The sequence below is a fragment of the Salvelinus alpinus genome, chromosome 3 (genome assembly GCF_045679555.1).
Source record: "Salvelinus alpinus chromosome 3, SLU_Salpinus.1, whole genome shotgun sequence".
NCBI lineage: Eukaryota > Metazoa > Chordata > Actinopteri > Salmoniformes > Salmonidae > Salvelinus > Salvelinus alpinus.
Window position 1 is genome coordinate 93,559,804 of NC_092088.1, and position 24,684 is coordinate 93,584,487.

At 44.1% G+C, this 24,684-nt stretch overlaps 1 protein-coding gene across 1 annotated transcript in view; it reads right to left on the reverse strand.

The window, feature by feature from the left end:
• Positions 1-24,293: 24,293 nt before the first annotated feature.
• Positions 24,294-24,684, reverse strand: part of LOC139569877 (titin-like) — a 5,133-nt gene continuing 4,742 nt past the window's right edge. Inside the window, exon 5 of the mRNA XM_071391198.1 lies at positions 24,294-24,682. Coding sequence (XP_071247299.1) covers positions 24,294-24,682 — 389 coding nt within the window. The remainder of the gene's footprint in view (positions 24,683-24,684) is intronic.

The following is a 24,684-nucleotide window of genomic DNA, read 5'->3' on the forward strand; positions in this document are numbered from 1 at the left end:
TAGGCTGGACACAGAAACAGACAAACTAGACACACAACATAGAATTCCCACCCAGCTCACGTCCTGACCAACACTAAACAAGCAAAACACATAATAACTCTGGTCAGGACGTTACAGGAGTTTGTCAGAATTTGTGAGTTTTTGTTTGTCCACCCGCCTCTCAATGGGATTAAAGTCTGGGGAGTTTCCTGGCCATGGACCCAAAATATCGATGTTTTGTTCCCCGAGCCACTTAGTTATCACTTTTGCCTTATGACAAGGTGCTCCATCATGCTGGAAAAGGCATTGTTCGTCATCAAACTGTTCCTGCAAGGTTGGGAGAAGTTGCTCTCGGAGGATGTGTTGGTACCATTCTTTATTCATGGCTGTGTTCTTAGAAAAAATTGTGAGTGAGCCAACTCCCTTGGCGGAGAAGCAACCCCACACATGAATGGTCTCAGGATGCTTTACTGTTGACATGACACAGGACTGATGGTAGCGCTCACCTTGTCTTCTCCGGACAAGCTTTTTTCCGGATGCCCCAAACAATCGGAAAGGGGATTCATCAGAGAAAATGACTTTACCCCAGTCCTCAGCAGTCCAATCCCTGTACCTTTTGCAGAATATCAGTCTGTCCCTGATGTTTTTCCTGGAGAGAAGTGGCTTCTTTGCTGCCCTTCTTGACACCAGGCCATCCTCCAAAAGTCTTCGCCTCACTGTGCATGCAGAAGCACTCACACCTGCCTGCTGCCATTCCTGAGCAAGCTCTGTACTGGTAATGCCCCGATCCCACAGCTGAATCAACTTTAGGAGACGATCCTGGCGCTTGCTGGACTTTCTTGGGTGCCCTGAAGCCTTCTTCACAACAATTGAACCACTCTCCTTGAAGTTCTTGATGATCTGATAAATGGTTGATTTAGGTGCAATCTTACTGGCAGCAATATCCTTGCCTGTGAAGCCCTTTTTGTGCAAAGCAATGATGACGGCACATGTTACCTTGCAGGTAACCATGGTTGACAGAGGAAGAACAATGATTCCAAGCACCAGCCTCCTTTTGAAGCTTCCAGGCTGTTATTCGAACTCAATCAGCATGACAGAGTGATCTCCAGCCTTGTCCTCGTCAACACTCACACCTGTGTTAACGAGAGAATCACTGACATGATGTCAGCTGGTCCTTTTGTGGCAGGGCTGAAATGCAGTGGAAATGTTTTTGGGGGGATTCAGTTCATTTGCATGGCAAAGAGGGACTTTGCAATTAATTGCAATTCATCTGATCACTCTTCATAACATTCTGGAGTATATGCAAATTGCCATCATACAAACTGAGGCAGCAGACTTTGTGAAAATGTATATTTGTGTCATTCTCAAAACTTTTGGCCACAACTGTACATGTGGGTAGAGTTAGTAAAGTGACTTATGCATAGATAATAACAGAGAGTAGCAGCAGCGTAAAAGAGGGGGGGAAATGCAAATAGTCTGGATAGCCATTTGATGAAATGTTCAGGAGTCTTATGGCTTGGGGATAGAAGCTGTTTAGAAGCCTCTTGGACCTAGACTTGGCGCTCCGGTACCGCTTGCCGTGTGATAGCAGGGAGAACAGTCTATGATTAGGGTGGCTGGAGTCTTTGACCATTTTTAGGGCCTTCCTCTGACACCACCTGGTATATAGGTCCTGGATTGCAGGAAGCTTGGCCCCAGTGATGTACTGGGCTGTTCGCACTACCTTCTGTAGTGCCTTGCGGTCGGAGGCCGAGCAATTGCCAAACCAGGCAGTGATGCAACCCGTCAGGATGCTCTCGATGGTGCAGCTGTAGAACCTTTTGAGGATCTGAGGCCCCATGCCAAATCTTTTCAGTCTCCTGAGGGGGAATAGGTTTTGAGGTGCCCTCTTCACGACTGTCTTGGTGTACTTGGACCATGTTAGTTTGTTGGTGATGTGGACACCAAGGAACTTGAAGCTCTCAACCTGCTCCAGTACAGCCCCGTCGATGAGAATTGGGGCGTGCTCGGTCTTCCTTTTCCTGTAGTCCACAATCATCTCCTTAGTCTTGTTCACGTTGAGGGAGAGGTTGTTGTCCTTGCACCACACGGCCAGGTCTCTGACCTCCTCCCTATATGCTGTCTAGTCGTTGTTGGTGATCAGGCCTACCACTGTTGTGTCATCAGCAAACTTAATGATGGTGTTGGAGTCGTGCCTGGCCTTGCAGTCATGAGTGAACAGGGAGTACAGGAGGGGACTGAGCACGCACCCCTGAGGGGCCCCCTGAGGGGTTATTTCACAGGGGTCAGTAGTTGTCAACCTGTACACGTAAACTAGTCACAGAACCATTTTGGTTCAGTAGTTTTGATTTAGTGACAGTTAAATGTATTTTTTTTTTTACAATTGACAAGAAACTCATATCAAAAGTAATGTGAATATTGCATTGTGAAAGCCAGATACTTAGATTGCATATGTATGCAAATTCAGAGAGTGATTTAGTGAACAAGTGATTTTGTGAAGGTGTTTGTTGTATTCAGTCAATTGAAAATGTACTTGGATTCAATCCGTATTGTCGAAGAGATTCCCTAAAAACATGCCACTCTGATACAACCACGACTTTTTCGTAGCAGGTTAGGAGAACTTACATAGCAGGTTAGGAGAATTAACGTAGCAGGTTAGGATAACTTACATAGCAGGTTAGGAAAATTAACATAGCAGGTTAGGAGAATTAACGTAGCAGGTTAGGATAACTTACATAGCAGGTTAGGAAAATTAACATAGCAGGTTAGGAGAATTAGGTTAAGGTTAGGAAAAAGCTTAGCGAAAATGCTCTCCTAACCTGCTACGAAAAGTAATTTGTATTCGAAGCGGCACGTTTTTAGGAAGTCCCTATTGCCGAGGTATCGTGGAAGATCCAAGTTAAAATGTAAAGGTAATTTCCTATTAAGACGAAATATGCAGTGTTTACCGTGAATGCAGTCTCCGCACTCTTGGAACATTGCCGTTAATTGTCAGTGGCGTTATAAAGCGGATATTTAGCACCACGGATTGTACAGAGCCCTTAGAGTTTTGAAACATCAGCCATTTTGATGATCTGTTTATGTTTCTGTACTAAAGGTCATAAGGATGTGCCACATACTGTAAAAACTGCACCAAGGTGACTGAAACAAACGGTAACACTATAGCCTGGTTTCCAGCCCATTGGCAACATATGCTCATTTCCCCACCAGTGGTACGTTTCCACCAAAACAGACTTGTTGAGGATAAAAACCAGTGTGTGATGATGTAGGTCACAACAAAATGTACTCTTTCTCTTAAGTTTTCATGTCCCGAATAACAATCTTAAGCACCATGGCATGTTCAACTTACTGATAGTTTTGTCACAGTAACTGTTGCGTTAAGTAGCTAAGGTGTCTACTCTGGTGTTGGCACAGCCTACCTGCACTGTATCTGCAGCTGTTGGCGAGAGCACACTTGCCAAGACCAGAGGAGGCACATTTACTATTTAACACAACAGTTACTGTGACAAAATCAGTAGAGTTGAAAATGTCATGGAAACACATTGAACTTTAAAATTGAACTTTCTATTTTACTCAACTGGTGCAAACACACAACTGGTGGAAACACAAAACTGGTGGAAACACACCACTGGTAGGAAAATTAACATATTTATTTGCTTTGTGCAGATATTTTAATATTCACATGAAAATGTGTCACCAAATGGATGGAATCCTGATTAGTAACCAGATTTCCATCCAATCTTTTTATGTGAGTAAAGTAGCCAACATGTCGGATACAAATGTCAAGACAAACCTGATGGAAATAGAACACGTCAGTAAACTTTCCATATGTTGACAGAACAAAATACGCTAGATAAGGTGGGATCTTTTAGTGGCGGTAAAATGAATTAATGCGAGACTTATGCGAGAAATGTCGCGAAGAAACATTTTTATGCACAAATATTGATATAATAACCATCATACCGAAAGTAAACTTGAAGTTACGCGATGACATGTTGTGTGGTCCTCCCACTACAACACAGGAAACCATGCAGTTTATTAGACTACAGATGAAACATGTTGTGTGGTCCTCCCACTACGACTCAGGAAACCATGCAGTTTATTAGTCTACAGATGAAACATGTTGTGATGAACTTCACAGGGTGGTTTAAGAGCACGGTGCTGAGCTTGATGCTCCTTTACAATAAATATCCAGGGTCTTATTCTAGTGACTTGATCATCGATACATGACTGCCTTTTGACAAATAAAAATAATCTCATCATGTAGGCCACGTGTTTTTACTTCTTACCTGACTGATGAAATAAGGTCACTAATTAGTAAATAAATCCCCTCACCTGGTCCTCTAGGCCTTACTTAAAGGAACACCTGACACTAGGCCCTTCATAGAATCAGTTTGACACCCCTGATGTAGGCTATACCCGCATTCTATCTGCCAGCTGTTGGCTAGAGCGCACGTGCCAATACAGTCTGTTGGTTAGAGCGCACGTGCCAATACAGTCTGTTGGCTAGAGCGCACGTGCCAATACAGTCTGTTGGCTAGAGAGCACGTGCCAATACAGTCTGTTGGCTAGAGTGCACGTGCCAATACAGTCTTTTGGCTAGAGTGCACATGCCAATAGAGTCTGTTGGCTAGAGCGCACGTGCCAATACAGTCTGTTGGCTAGAGCGCACGTGCCAGTCTGTTGGCTAGAGTGCACGTGCCAATACAGTCTGTTGGCTAGAGCGCACGTGCCAATACAGTCTGTTGGCTAGAGTGCACGTGCCAATACAGTCTTGTTTTCTCTGGAACCTGTTAGTTCAAATGCCTTACGACTCTAATATATAGGCCTAAAGGCCGAGACAATGAGAAGACACCGTGGCAGAATACATTCAACCTTTGTTTCATCACAAAACCAGAGAGCGACATCTGTATGGTGAAGTACACAAAACATATTGCCTGTAACAGACAGTTACATGACCTACAGCTTGGTCAAGCAAGTTCATGTTTCTGACATTTCCAACTTGTAAGTCGCTCTGGATAAGAGCGTCTGCTAAATGACTTAAATGTAAATGTAATTTTCAGACCACTAAACAACTATTGATTTAGAACCACAGAGAGTTACTGCAAGTCACCAGGAAACCAGGATCTGCCTCCACTATTCCAGCACCATTTCACCTGAAACAGTTCAACATCATCAAGCCACAGATCCCAGTCCTCAGAACATGCGCAGACCAGCTGGCTGGTGTGTTTACGGACATATTCAATCAATCCCCATCCCAGTCTGCTGTTCCTACATGCTTCAAGAGGGCCACCATTGTTCCTGTTCCCAAGACAGCTAAGGTAACTGAGCTAAACGACTACCGCCACGTAGCACTCACTTCCGTCATCATGAAGTGCTTTGAGAGACTAGGACAAGGACCATATCACCTCCACCCTACCTGACACCCTAGACCCACTCCAATTTGCTTATCGCCCCAATAGGTCCACAGACGATGCAATCGCAATCCCACTGCACACTGCCCTAACCCATCTGCACAAGAGGAATACCTATGTAAGAATGTTGTTCATTGACTACAGCTCAGCATTTAACACCATAGTACCCTCCAAACTCGTCATTAAGCTCGAGACCCTGGGTCTCGACCCCGCCCTGTGCAACTGGGTCCTGGACTTTCTGACGGCCCGCCCCCAGGTGGTGAGGGTAGGTAACAACATCTCCACCCCGCTGTTCCTCAACACTGGGGCCCCACAAGGGTGTGTTCTCAGCCCTCTCCTGTACTCCCTGTTCACCCATGACTGCGTGGCCATGCACGCCTCCAACTCAATCATCAAGTTTTCAGGGAGTACAGGGAGGAGGTGAGGGCCTTCGGAGTGTGGAAAATAACCTCACACTCAACGTCAACATAACAAAGGAAATGATCGTGGACTTCAGGAAACAGCAGAGGGAGCACCCCCCTATCCACATCGATGAGACAGTAGTGGAGAAGGTGGAAAGTTTTAAGTTCCTGGGTGTACACATCACGGACAAACTGAATTGGTCCACCCACACAGACAGCGTGGTGAAGAAGGCGCAGCAGTGCCTCTTCAACCTCAGGATCCTGTCGGGCTGTATCACCGCCTGGTACGGCAACTGCTCCGCCCATAACCGTAAGGCTCTCCAGAGGGTAGTGAGGTCTGCACGACGCATCACCGGGGGAAAACTACCTGCCCTCCAGGACACCTACACCACCTGATGTCACAGGAAGGCCAAAAAGATCATCAAGGACAACAACCAACCAAGCCACTGCCTGTTCACCCCACTATCATCAAGAAGGCGAGGTCAGTACAGGTGCATCAAAGCTGGGACCGAGAGACTGAAAAACAGCTTCTATCTCAAGGCCATCAGACTGTTAAACAGCCACCACTAACATTGAGTGGCTGCTGCCAAAATACTGACTCAATCTCTAGCCACTTTAATAATAAAAAATTGGATGTAATAAATGTATCACTAGTCACTTTAAACAATGCCACTTTATATAATGTTTACATACCCTACATTACTAATCTCATATGTATACACTGTACTCGATACCATTGATGAAACTGTCTATCACTCTGTCATACAGTACAGACTGTCTATCACTCTGTCATACAGTACAGACTGTCTATCACTCTGTCATACAGTACAGACTGTCTATCACTCTGTCATACAGTACAGACTGTCTATCACTCTGTCATACAGTACAGACTGTCTATCACTCTGTCATACAGTACAGACTGTCTATCACTCTGTCATACAGTACACACTGTCTATCACTCTGTCATACAGTACAGACTGTTTATCACTCTGTCATACAGTACAGACTGTCTATAACTCTGTCATACAGTACAGACTGTCTTTCACTCTGTCATACAGTACAGACTGTCTATCACTCTGTCATACAGTACAGACTGTCTATCACTCTGTCATACAGTACAGACTGCCTATCACTCTGTCATACAGTACAGACTGTCTATCACTCTGTCATACAGTACAGACTGCCTATCACTCTGTCATACAGTACAGACTGTCTTTCACTCTGTCATACAGTACAGACTGTCTATTTACTCTGTCATACAGTACAGACTGCCTATCACTCTGTCATACAGTACAGACTGTCTATCACTCTGTCATACAGTACAGACTGTCTATCACTCTGTCATACAGTACAGACTGTCTATCACTCTGTCATACAGTACAGACTGCCTATCACTCTGTCATACAGTACAGACTGTCTTTCACTCTGTCATACAGTACAGACTGTCTATCACTCTGTCATACAGTACAGACTGTCTATCACTCTGTCATACAGTACAGACTGTCTATCACTCTGTCATACAGTACAGACTGTCTATCACTCTGTCATACAGTACAGACTGTCTATCACTCTGTCATACAGTACAGACTGCCTATCACTCTGTCATACAGTACAGACTGTGTACTGTCTATCACTCTGTCATACAGTACAGACTGTCTATCACTCTGTCATACAGTACAGACTGTGTACTGTCTATCACTCTGTCATACAGTACAGACTGTCTATCACTCTGTCATACAGTACAGACTGTCTATCACTCTGTCATACAGTACAGACTGTCTATCACTCTGTCATACAGTACAGACTGTCTATCACTCTGTCATACAGTACAGACTGTCTATCACTCTGTCATACAGTACAGACTGTCTATCACTCTGTCATACAGTACAGACTGTCTATCACTCTGTCATACAGTACAGACTGTCTATCACTCTGTCATACAGTACAGACTGTCTATCACTCTGTCATACAGTACAGACTGCCTATCACTCTGTCATACAGTACAGACTGTCTATCACTCTGTCATACAGTACAGACTGTCTATCACTCTGTCATACAGTACAGACTTAAATGTTTTGTTGTTCTACACTACCTGGCTAAAATGCTTGATTGTTAGCAAAACTTCCTTTCATGGGCAACGTTAGCTAGTTAACAATAACCTTCTACGTCTAGCTACATATCAAACATCCATCCTCTCAGTCCAGGGGCACAACGTATGAATTTATGGTTGGATCAGAATCGCCATTATATAATCATTGGCCAATACGGAGAATTAAGTCAAATCACAAGTCAAAATCCCTATCTCCATCCATAGCTAATTTAGGAAAGGGCCCATTTTAGCTAGCTAGCCACCGGAGGACAACAACAACACACAAGAGGCAACAATTCAAGCTGTTTCTGTCAATTATGTATTTGTCTTCATGCGATGTGATAGGCGTGAAGACAAATCCAAATTGGATTCTCTTGACGCTTTTGGGTGCGCCAGGACCATTCACAGTTGAGCTCATTCAGTTTAGCTAAACACTGATTGGCTATTATTTTATAAAACATTTTAATCAAGAGAGGCTAAATGCTTGCTGGATTCCCTTGCATTCAATGCTACAGGTGGCAACAGTGTCATACTCTTTATGACCAGACAGCATCAGATAGATGGCCTACACATACAGAGACAGAGGGGCGCTGTTGTGCTCACTAGGATGCTGTCTCCGGGGAGATACATACAGCCTCTTGCAAAGTGAAGGAAAAGTATAAACAGAGAGAGACGAAAGATTATTTATTTATTTTTGTTTTAATTTTTGGGGGACGCCTGGCTTTCCTTGGTATCCATGAATACACGACACTGGGCATACTCGCTATATAACACAATGTTTTTGGGTGAGAAACCCTTTTTAACTTTTTATTCGATACACGGGAATTTAACAGCAAAAGTCATTTTAATGTGCACTATGTCATCACACACAGCCTTTTATCCACATGTCAATTTTATGGAAACACATCTCTGGTGTGAAAATGCACATATTGTTTTTATGCAGATTTTTCGAATGTTTGCATTGAAAATCTGTCGTTAATTAGATGGAAACCTAGCTAGTGTCACCATTCATTCATCCCAGCCAAATCTCAGGAGGAACTTTTAAAAACAGACACGGACCCCTACTGATGTGTGAATACCTTTATTTCTAATTCACACTACAGGCCAAACTGAAATGTACTGGGCTGACTTTAATATATGTTCCATTTTGAATGACACGTCTAACAAAAGCTTTTTATAGTCATGGATACATGTTTTACATTTTATGTATGGGTGATCCCAAGAATTGAACCCACTATCTTGGTTCTGGAAGCACCATGCTCTACCAACTGAGCTATAGAGCTGTTTCACATGGTCCTTTTCAGCAGGGTTCCAGCCACTGTGTTGGGTAACTCAACCTGGTCTCAGAGCATTACGTATGATTCTGTATGGAAATTCAGTAACGCTCCGTTTAGTATGATATGTTACGTTTCGTATGTATTAATTTGTGGACGTCCATTACCCATTTTAAATGATATGTTATGAATTGCAATTCATGATGATATGTTACGAATTTGTAAAAACGTACAATATGTTACGAATTCGCAAAACGTATGTTATATGTTACAAATTCTAGCTAGGTGGCTAATGTAAGGGTTAAGCTGGGCTAGGGGTTAAGTTTTGGAGTTAGGTTAAAGAGTTAAGGTTAAGGTTAGGGGAATTGTTAGTTAAGTAGTTAAAAAGTAGTAAGTAGTTGAAAAGTTGCTAATTAGGTCAAATGCTAAAGTTGTCTGTGATGAGATTCGAACTCGCAACCCTTTGGGTTGCTAGACATTCACATTATACACACACTCACATTTTATTTTATTTTATTTTACACACACCCACCCACCCTCTGTCTTATTTGACCAGACCAAACGCAACATATCATACTAAATAGAGTGTGTCATATTTTCAGATTTATGTAGAGAATAATACGAAATGCTCCGAGACCAGGCTGGCTGACTATGCAGGTGGTTTGAGTCAGCTTGGTTCGTCTCAGTAGTGTGAAAAGCCCTCTTTAGTCACTGGTCGACTGTGTCATCGACTGACAGATTGTTATAACATGTGATGTGGTCGGCTGATAGGTAAAATACCTGTCCAGGTGTAGTAAGATCTGGCATGCGTCAGAAAGGCAGAGGAACGTGCTCTCTCTCTCCTCTTTCTATATGACTCAAGGCTCCACTCCAAAACCCACTTCCTGCTGAAACTACACTGAACAAAAATATAAACTCAATATGTAAAGTGTTGGTCACATATTTCATGAAATAAAATAACAGATCCCAGAAATGTTCTTATTTCTCTTCAACTTTGTGTACAAATGAGTTTACATCCCTGTTAGTGAGCATTTCTTCTGTGTCAAGATAATCCATCCACATGACAGGTGTGGCTTATCAAGAAACTGATTAAACGGCATGATCATTACACAGGTGCACCTTGTGCTGGGGGGGACAATAAAAGGCCACTCTAAAATGTGCAGTTTTGTCACACAACACACAGCCACAGATGTCTCAAGTTTTGAGGGAGTGTGCAATTGGCATGCTGACTGCAGGAATGTCCTCCAGAGCTGTTGCCAGAGAATTTAATGTTAATTTCTCTACCATAAGCCGCCTCCAACGTTGTTTTAGAGAATTTGGGCCACACGTCCGACAGGCCTCACAACCGCAGACCACGTGTACGGGGGACAACGAACACAATTGCATTTTATCAATGGTAATTTTAATTCACAGAGATACCGTGAAAAGATCCCGAGGCCCATTGTGAGGCCCATTTTGTTTCAGGTATCTGTGACTAACAGCTGCATATCTGTATTCCCAGTCATGTGAAATCCATAGATTAGTGTCTAAGGAATTTTTCTCAATTGACTGAGTGTTGCATGATGTGTTGATATGTTTGTTCAGTTTGGTTCACAGAGAGTGAAGCAGCTATAGAGGGACAGAGTTTGGGGCACACAGACACAGGAGTCCTAGTAATCACAGAGCGTTAGTCTAAGAGTTTGATTTTTCCTCCTTGTATGTAGCATCACATAAAGTCATCATTCAGCCAATATCTTTCTTACGAGGATTGATCTTGTTTGCAAGTCTCCTCGTGGAGTCTGCTACATTATCTGCCATGTAGTGGAGTGCATGGTGAATGGCACCACCATGTGGCTAGTTCTGACATTACAAACCCATCCATTGTTGAATAGCAGAGGCAGATAATACAGAGGCCAGTCAGTACGAGTCTGTCTGCTGGAACAACGTTTCCACCAAGAGTAGCAAATTAAACTGGTGTAACGCCCCCATTTACCTCTCTCTGTCTCTGTCTCTGTCTCTGTCTCTGTCTCTGTCTCTGTCTCTGTCTCTGTCTCTGTCTCTGTCTCTGTCTCTCTCTCTCTCTCTCTCTCTCTCTCTCTCTCTCTCTCTCTGTCGCTGTCTGTCTCTCTCCTCTCTGTCTCTGTCTCTCTCCTCTCTCTCTCTCCCTCTCAGAATTGATTGACATATTCCATAAAGCTACGAGACTGGACCCAGATGGACAGAGACGTTGTTGTAAAGAGATTAGTTGTGACACCCATCTGCCTGGTTTACATCCATCAGACTAGCTGAATTACTGTGACTGAGCTGAGTAGCCTTGGCAGGCCCTGCTAACTGAGTAGCCTTGGCAGGCCCTGCTAACTGAGTAGCCTTGGCAGGCCCTGCTAACTGAGTAGCCTTGGCAGGCCCTGCTAACTGAGTAGCCTTGGCAGGCCCTGCTAACTGAGTAGCCTTGGCAGGCCCTGCTAACTGAGTAGCCTTGGCAGGCCCTGCTAACTGAGTAGTCCCTGGTAACTGAGTAGTCCCTGGTAACTGAGTAGTCCCTGGTAACTGAGCAACCCCTGGTAACTGAGTAGTCCCTGGTAACTGAGTAGTCCCTGGTAACTGAGTAACCCCTGAGTAGCCCCTGGTAGGTCCTGGTAACTGAGTAGCCTTGGCAGGCCCTGGTAACTGAGTAGCCTTGGCAGGCCCTGGTAACTGACTAGCCTTGGCAGGCCCTGGTAACTGAGTAGCCCCTGGTAGGTCCTGGTAACTGAGTAGCCTTGGCAGGCCCTGGTAACTGAGTAGCCTTGGCAGGCCCTGGTAACTGAGTAGCCCCTGGCAGGTCCTGGTAACTGAGTAGCCTTGGCAGGCCCTGGTAACTGAGTAGCCTTGGCAGGCCCTGGTAACTGAGTAGCCCCTGGCAGGTCCTGGTAACTGAGTAGCCTTGGCAGGCCCTGGTAACTGAGTACTCTTGGCAGGTCCTGGTAACTGAGTACTCTTGGCAGGTCCTGGTAACTGAGTAGCCCCTGGCAGGTCCTGGTAACTGAGTAGCCTTGGCAGGTCCTGGTAACTGAGTAGCCTTGGCAGGCCCTGGTAACTGAGTAGCCTTGGCAGGCCCTGGTAACTGAGTAGCCCCTGGCAGGTCCTGGTAACTGAGTAGCCTTGGCAGGCCCTGGTAACTGAGTACTCTTGGCAGGTCCTGGTAACTGAGTACTCTTGGCAGGTCCTGGTAACTGAGTAGCCCCTGGCAGGTCCTGGTAACTGAGTAGCCTTGGCAGGTCCTGGTAACTGAGTAGCCTTGGCAGGCCCTGGTAACTGAGTAGCCTTGGCAGGCCCTGGTAACTGAGTAGTCTTGGCAGGTCCTGGTAACTGGAACCAGAAATGCTTATTGAAAAGGTTCTCCGAGGGGGACAGCCGAAGATATTAGGTTCTAGATAACACCTTTCCTTCTGTGTAGCTCAGTAGCCCCTGGCACTGTCATCTGGGGTGAATCAACATACAAATAACCTAACCATTCTGCAGGGTTTTGTTCCAGCCCTAAATTGGACTTATGCTTCATGACTGTCTTACTGCCACAGCAACAGAACGGAAGGTGTGTCTATATACTGCCTAGTTGACATCTATCAGCCTGGGGTAATTAGTGTACGGTGAGTAGGCCCTGGCAGCCTTCACTGTCGTCTGGGGACAATCATCACACAGGAGGAGAACTATACATGAGGTGGCCAACAGTGATGGAGGCTAGTGGACGGTAAACTGGAGTGGCCTCAGGAAAACTCAGGTCAACTCAGGCAAAGCCAAGTCAACTCAGGTAAAGTCAAGTCAACTCAGGTCAACTCAGGCAAAGCCAAGTCAACTCAGGTCAACTCAGGCAAAGCCAGGTCAACTCAGGTAAAGTCAACTCAGGTAAAGTCAACTCAGGTAAAGTCAGGTCAACTCAGGCAAAGTCAAGTCAACTCGGGCAAACTATTTTTATATCACCACATCCCATGCAGGGTTTTGTTCAAGACATACTCTAAAGAATTCTACTGAATCTGCCCGCTAGGACCGTGATTGTCTGGATCAGTTGTGTTTGTGTTGGGTAGCTCTGGAATTCAACTTGGTCTGACATGACACCTTAGTCCCTATATAGTGCATTACTTTTGACCTGAAGCCAGACATAGGTGGAATAGGGTGCGATTTCAGAGGCAATCTTGGACTTTTGCTTCCTGACTTACTGTTTGCCACGGCAACAGAGCAGACGGTGTGTCTACATGCTGCCTCCCTCCTAAACAAGATCCAATCAGATCAACACTTCAACTGTAATTAAGTGTGTTTGTTAATCTGCGAATCTGATTGGAAACCGTTGACTGTCTGGACACATACAGGCTGGATATCTCACTGGGAATCATGTCTGTAGGCCTTATAGCGCGGTTAAGTCCTGACTCGTCCATATGGAGAACAGCTGGTGAATTACATTCAATCTGTGTGGTCTGTGTCACTCCTGCCACAGTAAAATCATGATTCCTGCATGCAGACTTTAAGACTGAGGATCATCCCGTTTTGTGTGTGTGTGTGTGCGTGTGCGTGTGCGTCTGCGTGTGCGTGCGTGTGTGTGTGTGTGTGTTACTTCTTGACCCCAGTCAGTGTGCCATTCCCTTGTGAGATCAGCAGCACACTACATAGTGATGTAACCCCGTGGTACGAGACATGCTTTTGGGAATAAAATAACTGACATCCAATAATATAAGAACGACAACAACAGCAGGAGAAGTAACAGGCTTTGGTCAGGAGGAACACAGAGATGGCTGTGCTTTACCGTTCACCTTCACTGCAGAGCAGCGAGCTCCTGGCGCTGTACGGACGGGAAGCGGACCCTTACAGGGGAAGAGACCGGGGCCTTGGCCATGAGGTGAGGAGACAACAAGGTGGAACTTGTGAGGTATACTACAAATCAGGTTCAAAGAGTTAGCCAGCTAACTCTTCAGAACGACATACAGAACCCTCTGTAATTACAGGGACACTGCAGCATGTTTTCTTCTTGTGACTCTACATTCCAACAGTTTGGATTTGAAATCAAACAATTACCATGTTAAAGTGCAGACTGTCAGCTTACATTTTTGGCATTTTCATCCATATCAGGTGAACCGTTACAGCACTTTTTGTAAATAGTCCCCCCCCCCCCCCCCAATTTTAGGGGAGAAAAAGTACTTGGACAAATGTACTTATTATATGTGTATTAAAGTAGTAAAAAGTTGGGACCAAAAAGTAGAAAGTATTTGGTCCCATATTTCTATCACCCAACGTCTACATCAAGTTTTCTGACTCTACACATGTGTTGGAGGCATTTCCTCTTTGTTTTGGTTGTTTCAGATTATTATCCAATAGAAATGAACGGTAAATAATGCATTGTGTCATTTTGGAGTCACTTTTATTGTAAATAAGAATGGAATATGTTTCTAAACACTTCTACATGAATGTGGATGTTACCATGACTACGGATAGTCCTGAATGAATCGTGAATAATGATGAGAGAGAAAGTTACAGACGCACAAATATCATACCCCCAAGACATTCTAATCTCTCACCATTACATTAACAGGGGAGGTTAGCATTTTTTTGGGGGGTATGATATATACTGTATCAGTCAAAAGTTTAGGCACATCCAACTCATTACAGGGTTTTTCTTAATTTTTTACTGTTTTCTACCATGTAGAATAATATGGAAGACATCAAAACTATGAAATAACACATATGGAATCATGTAGTAACCAGAAAAAAGATTTAAACAAATCAAAATATATTTTATATTTAAGATTCTTCAAAGTAGCCACCCTTTGCTTTGATGACAGCTTTGCACACTCTCTGCATTCTCTCAACCAGCTTCATGAGGTAGTCACCTGGAATGCATTTCTATTAACAGGTGTTCCTTCTTAAAAGTTCATTTGTGGAATTTCTTTCCTTCTTAATGTGTTTGAGCCAATCAGTTGTGTTGTGACAAGGTAGGGGTGGTATACAGAAGATAGCCCTATTTGGTAAAAGACCAAGTCCATATTATGGCAAGAACAGCTCAAATAAGCAAAGAGAAATGACAGTCCATCATTACTTTAAGACATGAAGGTCTGTCAATCTGGAAAATGTCAAGAACTTTGAGCGTTTCTTGAAGTGTAGTCGCCAACCTCCGTGTCTTTGTGAGACGCAGAGTAGGAGAAGGGATGATCTCCGCATGTGTGGTTCCCACCGTGAAGTAGGAGTTGTGATGGTGCGGGGGTGCTTATCACAGATACATATCTGTATTCCCAGTCATGTGAAATCCATAGATCAGGGCCTAGTGAATTTATTTAAATTGACTGATTTCCATATATGAACTGTAACTCAGTAAAATCTGTGAAATTGTTTCATGTTGCGAATATATATTTTTGTTCATTGTATATATATTTTTGAAGAAATGCTTGAAATGGTCAAATTGACTGAACAACCAAAAACACATATTTAGGATTAGCTTTCTTATTGAATCAGAAAATCTATCGTTTTCTGGCTGATTATCAAAATTAGCTATTTTTCCAACACAAATTGTTAACGGGTGTTAATTCATGTTAAATCTTCACTGTAGTGGGTGTTAATTCATGTTAAACCTTCACTGTAGTGGGTGTTAATTCATGTTAAACCTTCACTGTAGTGGGTGTTAATTCATGTTAAACCTTCACTGTAGTTGTTAAGGGTGTGTACTGGAGGCGAAGTCAGGTGCAGGAGAGCAGAGTGTAGTGAACAGGCGCACTTTTTATTCCGGTCCAACGAAAGCACAAAAGTACATAAACGTGCCCAAACACAGAACAAAGACAAAAGTATGGCGCGTAACAATACCCACATAACATAAATACAATTTCACACAAAGACATGGAGGGGAACAGATGACTAAATACATGCGGTGTGATTAGGGAATGAAACCCAGGTGTGTATGGAACAAGACAAAACAAATGGAAATATGAAAAATGGAGCGGCAATGGCTAGAAAGCCGGTGACGTCGATCGTCGAACGCCGCCCGAACAAGGAGAGGAGCCGACTTCGGCGGAAGTCGTGACAGTAGTGGGTGTTAATTCATGTTAAATCTTCACTGTAGTGGGTGTTATTAATTCATGTTAAATCTTCACTATAGCGGGTATTAATTCATGTTAAATCTTCACTGTAGTGGGTGTTTATTCATGTTAAATCTTCACTGTAGTGGGTGTTTATTAATGACGTAGGAGTCTAATACAGTAAGGTCTATATACTATAAGGTCTTATTGTGTGTGTACTGTACATAATATTCTGAATGAATCTTTCAGGAGTATGATGTGGATTCAGAGGGCAGCGAGGAGGGGAGAGGCGACATGCGGAGCGCTCTCTCTCTGGAGGAAGGATACGGGGTGGAGAGAGGGGAGCGCTCAGGCCTGGGACGCGTCTACTTCTCCAACCAGGTAGCCCAGAATAGATACTGCTCTGTGCTCTTTGCACCTGGGCCCTTTTTACTGTAAATTCATGTCCATTCCTTTACTGTTTCTACTGTTCCTCTGTATATGCGTAGGCTTTGCCTGTTGTTTCATTAACGACTGATGTTGAAACTAAATTGCTGCGATGGGACAGTAGTGCCTGGTTCACACTATCATGTCAATCCAAACTTTAATGTTCTGGCTTGGCAATTTGTATCTTTACCTGATCTTTTCTAGCACGGTTCCAGCTACTATGGCTTGGCTTGGTTTGGCTTGGTTTGGCTTGGTTTGGTTTGGTTTGGCTTGGCTTGATTTGGTTTGGTTTGGTTTGGCTTGGTTTGGTTTGGCTTGATTTAGCTTGGTTTGGCTTGGTTTGGTTTGGCTTTGTTTGGTTTGGTTTGGTTTGGCTTGGTTTGGCTTGGTTTGGTAGTGTGAAAAGGGTCAAAAGATTGTCTGAATCGAAGGTTGGGATTCTATCCAATCAGTGCGCGCTTGCCATATAAGGTCATTTCAGATTGAGCCAATAAATGCAGCGTTTATCATGAATGTGGTATCCGCGGCCGTGGGAACATTGTCTTTAAAAGGTGCATAGCCGGGCGATCGGATTGAATCCCGGTCCTAAATGTGGGTGTTCCTCTTCCCACACCAGGACTACTACCAGAGGCTGGAGCAGCTGCAGAGAACCCACCTGAGGAACATGGCTGAGCTGGAGAAGATGTATATCTGTAAAAGGTCAAAGGTCAACAAGGAGGACGATGAGGAGGAGTATGAGGAGGACAAGTGTTTGGAGAGAGAGGGCAGAGACATACAGGATCTCCAGCCCAGGTCTGATATCATGGCTTTTAGTACTGTACCTTTTGAGATGGAATTTAGTTGTTAGTTAAGTAGTTGTAGGCTATGTACCCTTGTGCTACCTTTTTACAAGACAGGGAACAATGACGTGTTTATTATACTGAACCAAAATATAAAAACAACATGTAAATTGTTGATTACATGTTTCATGAGCTGAAATTTAAAAAAAATCCCCAGAAATGTTCCATATTCACAAAAAGCTTATTTCTCTCAAATGATGTGCACACATTTGTTTACATCCCTGTTAGTGAGCCTTTCTCCTTTGCCAAGATAATCCTGACAGGTGTGGCATATCCAGAACATGATTAAACAGCATGATCATTACACAGTTGCAGGGGACAATGAAAGGCCACTCTAAAATGTGCAACACAATGCCACAGATGTCTCAAGTGTTGAGGGAGCGTGCAATTGGCGTGCTGACTGCAGGAATGTCCACCAGAGCTGTTGCCAGATATTTTTTTTATTTTTTTTTATTTTTTATTTTTTTATAAATTTTATCCCCTTTTCTCCCCAATTTTCCGTGGTATCCAATCGCTAGTAATTACTATCTTGTCTCATCGCTACAACTCCCGTACGGGCTCGGGAGAGACGAAGGTCGAAAGTCATGCGTCCTCCGAAGCACAACCCAACCTAGCCGCACTGCTTCTTAACACAGCGCGCCTCCAACCCGGAAGCCAGCCGCACCAATGTGTCGGAGGAAACACCGTGCACCCGCCCCCTCGGTTAGCGCGCACTGCGCCCGGCCCGCCACAGGAGTCGCTGGAGCGCGATGAGACAAGGATATCCCTACCGGCCAAACCCTCCCTAACCCGGACGACGCTAAGCCAATTGTGCGTCGCCCCACGGACCTCCCGGTCGCGGCCGGCTGCGACAGAGCCTGGGCGCGAACCCAGACTCTGGTGGCGCAGCATAGCACTGCGATGCAGTGCTCTAGACCACTGCGCCACCCGGGAGGCCCGTTGCCAGATAATTTAATTTGAACTTCTCTACCATAAGCCGCCTCCAACGTCGTTTTAGATCATTTGGCAGTACGTCCAACCAGCCTCACAACCGCAGACCACGTTTAACCATGCCAGCCCAGGACCTCCACATCTGGCTTCTTCACCTGAGGGATTGTCTGAGACCAGCCACCCGGACAGTGGATGAAACTGAGGAGTATTTCTGTCTGGAATAAAGCCCTTTTGCAAGGGAAAACTCATTCTGATTGGCTGGGTCTGGCTCTCAAGTGGGTGGGCCTATGCCCTCCCAGGCCCACCCATGGCTGCTCCCCTCCCCAGTCATGTGAAATCCATAGATTAGCGCCTAATGAATTTATTTCACTTGACTGATTTTCTTACCATATTAACTATAACTCAGTAAAATCGTTGAATTTGTTGCATGTTGCATTTATATATTTTTTCAGTGTAGTATTTGGGGGAACAAAAACATCAGTGTTTGTTTTGAAGAAGGTATTTTCGTGTTTCACATCCTAAGGGGGGCTTTAACCATGATGCGCTTGATACGTTTTTTCACGGTAGCAACAATGAAAGCTCATCTTAAATGATACTCAATCTCTCCTGTCTCTCAGTGTCACGTCGGAAAGCCAGAGCTCTGGCTCTGTGCCGGTGAGGCGACTGCAGAGAATCCTGTCAGACGAGGAGCTTAACTTCCACGAGGAGACATCCAGCGACGTGTCTGACCAATCAGGAGACGGTGTTGGTGGAGACGGAGAAGAGGAGGATAACCATTATGAACTGCTGCTGGAAGAGAGAGAAGGTCAGTGGGGAAAACAGCCATAAACAGCATGTCATAAATATGCCACCTGCTATAACATAATATGCTAATCTTCTCCTATCGTTGTCAATATTTTTGTAAATAATTCAGCACAAAGTTCACTAAATGTTAAAACAGTAAGTCTCTGACTTTATTGTGAAATCCTGGTCACGTTTAAAAAATAAATGCATGTACTGTGTATAAACAGAGCCCTCAGAAAGCATTCAAATCCCTTGACTCATTCCATATTTTGCTGTGTTACAGCCTGAATTCAAAATTGATTAAATACATTTTTTTTCTTCACCCATCTACACACAATACCCCATAATGACAGTGAAAACATGTTTTTATAAAACTTTTTATTTTACATTTATTGGAAATTAAATACAGAAATACAGTATCTCATTTGCAAAAGTATTGACACCCCTGAGTCAATACATGTTAGAATCCCCTTTGCCACCAGTCACACCAGTGAGTCTTCTGGGTAAGTCTCTAAGAGCTTTGCACACCTGGATTGTATAATGTTTCTTGGTAAGCAACTCCAGTGTAGATTTGGCGTTGTGTTTTCGGTTATTGTCCTGCTGAAAGGTGAATTCATCTCCCAGTGTCTGTTGGAAAGCAGACTGAACCACGTTTTCCACTAGGATTTTCCTGCGCTTATCTTCCTGTGCTTATTTCGTTAATTTTTTTATCCTGAAAAACTTCCAATCCTTAATGATTACAAGCATACCCATAACATGATGCAGCCACCACTAGGCTTGAAAATATGGAGCAAAAAATATATGTGCTGTATTTGCCCCAAACATAACACTTGTTGCAAACAGGATGCATGTTTTGGAATATTTGTGATCTGTACAGGCTTCCTTCTTTTCACTCTGTCAATTAGGTTAGTATTGTGGAGTAACTGCAATGTTGTTGATCCATCCTCAGTTATCTCCTATTACAGCCATTAATATCTCACTGTTTTAAAGTCACCATTGGCCTCATGGTGAAATCCCTGAGAGGTTTCCATCCTCTCCGGCAACTGAGTTAGGAAGGACGCCTGTTTCTGTGTAGTGACTGAGTGTAATGATACACCATCCAAAGTGTTATTAATAACTTCACCATGCTTGAAGGATATTCAATGTCTGCTTTTGAATTTTTACTCATCTACCAATAGGTGCTCTTCTTTGTGAGGCATTGGGAAACTTCCCTGGTCTTTGTGGTTGAATCTGTGTTTAAATTCACTGCTCGATTGCGGGACCTTACAGATAATTGTATGTGTGGGGTACAGAGATGATTAGTCATTTAAAAATCACAGACAGTGAGTCCATGGAACATATGTGACTTGTTAAGCACTCCTGCACTTATTTAGGCTTGCCATAACAAAGGGATTGAATAGTTATTGACTCAAGACATTTCTGCTTTTCATTTTTAATGAATTAGTAAAAAATGTGAAGAAAATAAACATAATTCCACTTTGACATTATGGGGTATTGTGTGTTGGGCCAGTGACAAAAAAATCTGAACTTAATCCATTTTAAATTCAGGCTGTAACACAACAAAATGTGGAAAAAGTAAAGAGGTGTGAATACTTCCTGAAGGCATTGTATGTCTACACAAAATCACTCAATCCATCCGTCAAGGTCACATTTTTAATAATTCACTATTTTGTCTCTTTCTGATTGTAGAGGACAGCCAGAGCCCCAGGGCCTGGAGCAGGAAGGACAAACCTCTCAGGAACAGTCTCAGGTAAAGAGAGAGAATGTGACTTCTTCTGTGGTTCTTTCTACTTTAAATTGTTCTTAACTGTATGAATAATTTTTTCCAAATAATCCTCTTGCGTAAATACATGAAAGGGTGCTTGGAGCCAAAGGTCCAAACAAGGCCAAGGCCTCAAAGCAAGGCCTCAAAGCAGGCCTCAAAGCATTCACTAGAAGATATACGTTGCAATTCAAGCTTTATTTTACTATTGTTCCCCCACAGGGACAGTCAATCCTGCTGTCCAGAGAGTATAACCACCACCACCACCACCGCCCGTAAGCAGCCATCATCTAGGAGCCAGCTCCAGATCCAGCTCCAGCTGAGAGGCTGCTGCCCCAAGAGCCAGGGCAGAAACCAGGGAGGAAACCTGAGCAAGACAGGGAGGAGAACCAGAGGCGAGAGCTATAGGGGGGATAGAGGTCCTGATAACTCTAGGGGGACTGTGACCGTCCCCGAGCCGTTCAGGATGATGATGAGGGAGGAGGAGAAGAAGAGGAGGAAGGTGAGGAGGTTTTGTTTAGTTGTATTGTTCCCTAAAGAGTCTTGAATGAATAATGTACCATAACATTCCATAGGGAATGTACTACGTGTCATAAATACAGTATATGTATGCCAGACGTGCTGAGCAAATGTCCCTCTGGGTGTTTGGGTGAAAAGTACTGTATAAAACGAATGTAATATTGATGTATTATTGTTATCAAGGTCAGGACGCGTTCGGAGGTGGAGCTGGAGAACTTGCTGCTGCGCCGGGAGCTGGACGAGCTGAGGGAGTGCGGCATGAAGTTTCGGGCCTCGCCGGCGCCCGCTCACACTCGCCTGCCGCTCTACGACGTCGTCAGCCGCCGCCTCAGCCAGCGGCCCGGTTACCATCCCGGTAACCACGGAGTTAACTTTGGTAATTATCGGTGTGTCTCGGTCAGCGGTGGCAACCAATGGGCTTCCTCCTGCTCACCCCAGAGACCGTTCAGCTTCCTGGAGAGAGAGAGGAGGAAGAGGGAGCAGAGGATTGAAGTGGAACTGGGGAACCTGGTGGCCAAAGAGGAGAGGAAGGCATTCAAGGCCAGGCCGGTGCCCAGGTCTGTGTACTACAGCCACAGCGCCACCCACAGGCAGCAGAGCAAAGTGCAGCAGCAGCTGACGAGTCAGAAGATGAAACTGAAGAATATGACCCACCAACACAGCACGCAATCTACACCAGGCTTACGGGCCGAGGGTCCAGGAGAGAAGAGCGGGGACACAGAGGGGGGCGAGAACCAGGGCCTAACGCTTGTGGAGAAAGAGAAGAGTTTTCCCCTAAGAAAGGAGGGACTCCCGTCCTACGACAGCAATAGCTACTGGAGGTCTCAGAGCCGGAGCAGGCGTCCGTCGATCAAGATGGGTACGGGGGGACCTAGGAAGCAGCTTGAGCTCCAGATAGACATGGAGTTGGAGAGGAGGAAGGGGAGAGAGAGGGAGTTGTCTTACATCGACCCACTCTGCACCCCTGGCAGCCCCTACAACCTCTGTTCGTCTCTCGTCAGTCAGGAGGACCTCCCTCTCCCAGCCAGCAAAACAGACTACATCAGCGTGTGTAAAAGCCGTGATCAAGTCGTCGAAAGTGTTCTGTAAAGGGTTCGTTCATTTTGGTAAAAGTCAAGACCTGTATCAAGTGTTCTGTAAAGGGTTCATTCATTTTGGTCAAAGTCAAGACCTGTATCATCTACCACTAAACATATTAACTCCTGTCTCTCTGGCTCATCCTTTACATGTACAGAGCCTTCAGAAAGCATTCATACCACTGGACTTATTCCACATTTTGTTGTGTTACATCCTGAATTAAAAATGGATTAAATAAATAAAAATTCCCACCCATCTACACACAATACCCCATAATGACAAAGTGGAAACATGTTTTTAGAAATATTTGCACATTTATTGAAAATGAAATACAGAAATATCTAATTTAATTTGTAAAATAAAAAACGAATTCCACTGACATTATGAGATATTGTGTGTAGGTCAGTGACAACAATCTAAATTCAATCTATTTTAAATTCAGGCTGTAACACGAAACGTGGACAAAGTCAAGGGGTGCGAATACTTACTGAAGGCTCGGTCTCTAATAACGTCACAGAGTTAATACATAACAGATCATTATAATGACAGTGGTTTCATACATAAACTAGATGTTTTGGAGATATGAGACTGTTTTTGTGTGTTATGGTACTAATCATGTTTCGATAAACTGTCTTGAATTTCAATATTTGAATGAAGCCCTTGTTTTGATTGCGGCAGTGTCTTTTCCCACTATTCTCAGGTGTATGAAAAACAAACCATTCTAAAACACACAAAAGTCTGTCTGTTGTGGATAATAAAACTAAGCTATTTAGGCTAACATTGGCACATATTGTAAGTCTATCTCCCTAATTCGACACCAAATGAAGTTGTCGAGTAATGTGACATACACCAGACAATAAATCGGGATGTCTGATATATATATTTGTATCTCTTATAAATGGCAAAATGATTGAGTCCTGCCCAATTCTATCATAAAAGTGACCATGTAGGAAGCAGTATTTATCTCTATCAATAAAGATTTCACGATGATGATGATTCAATAGTAACTTTAATACAGCCCAACTGATAGCTTTCCCAAAACTCACAGGTATTCTGGAAATCCTGGATAAAGGATTGCGGATTTCATCCCTTCTGATTCTGTGAATATTTCAACCAGGACTTCTGGAAAAGCAGTGCATTTTGCCAACGTTAGCTCAACACTAGGTTAGTCAGTGAGCGAAGGAAAACAGTTTGGAATGTAGTAGTTGTGGTAAATGGTTTTAGCCAGGTAACATTTCATTGATCATGTCCTTAGAGGCAGACCTGCGACTGGACAGTCACTGGTTTGAATCCCAAGTCTGAATGGAACAATTCTGGTAGGCTTCTGGGTATCCTAGACGCCACCTCCTGCTGTTGTGCCCTTGAGCAAGGCACAGACCCACTGCTCCAGGGACGCTTCAGTAACTGTCTGTTTCTCAGGGGTTGAAAAACAAGGGGCCATTTTCCAACGACTTCAAATTGTTATGTTGTTTCTGTCTGTAGAAAGATTGTATTCGATATTTAAATAATTATACTCCAACATTCTCTTAATGTTGGAGTATAATTTGACTTCCAGTATTTAAGTAATATCTTCTTCAAGTGAGGAAAATAATATTGTCCAACCCATTGGTTATCTAACAGCACCCCGACATGCCATGTCTTGAAATATGCAGATAGACGGATTAAAAGTAAACTTACATTGTAAAACTTCTGACAGACAGATTTCTAACTTTGCCCATAACTTCCTGAACTTTATAGCACACCCGGAAGGCACCAATTACTGAGTCAAAGAACAATAACATTTTGTTTGGCTAAGGCGTTGGGTTGCCAGTCTCTGGACCTGAGGTTGAGTCCCGGTCAGGGCTGCTGCCCCCTGATCTCCCTGCAGTACTCTGTCTCCGTTTGACTCTATTTACATAGAACTTAATGCCCGACCAGTTTCTGCTTTTGAGCGCCACAGGTTCTGACTGGAGGCATTTGAGGCCGTCCCTCTTTTCAGGAACTCGGCTAGTCTTTATGAACGGCATCATGTGTTTCTCTACTGCTGATACCTCATCAGTGATCCCCTTTAATCTCACAGTGTTTTTCCGGGTCGGCTGGGTGCCTGTACGACGGGTCGGCTGGGTGCCTGTGCGACGGGTCGGCTGGGTGCCTGTGCGACGGGTCGGCTGGGTGCCTGTGCGACGGGTCGGCTGGGTGCCT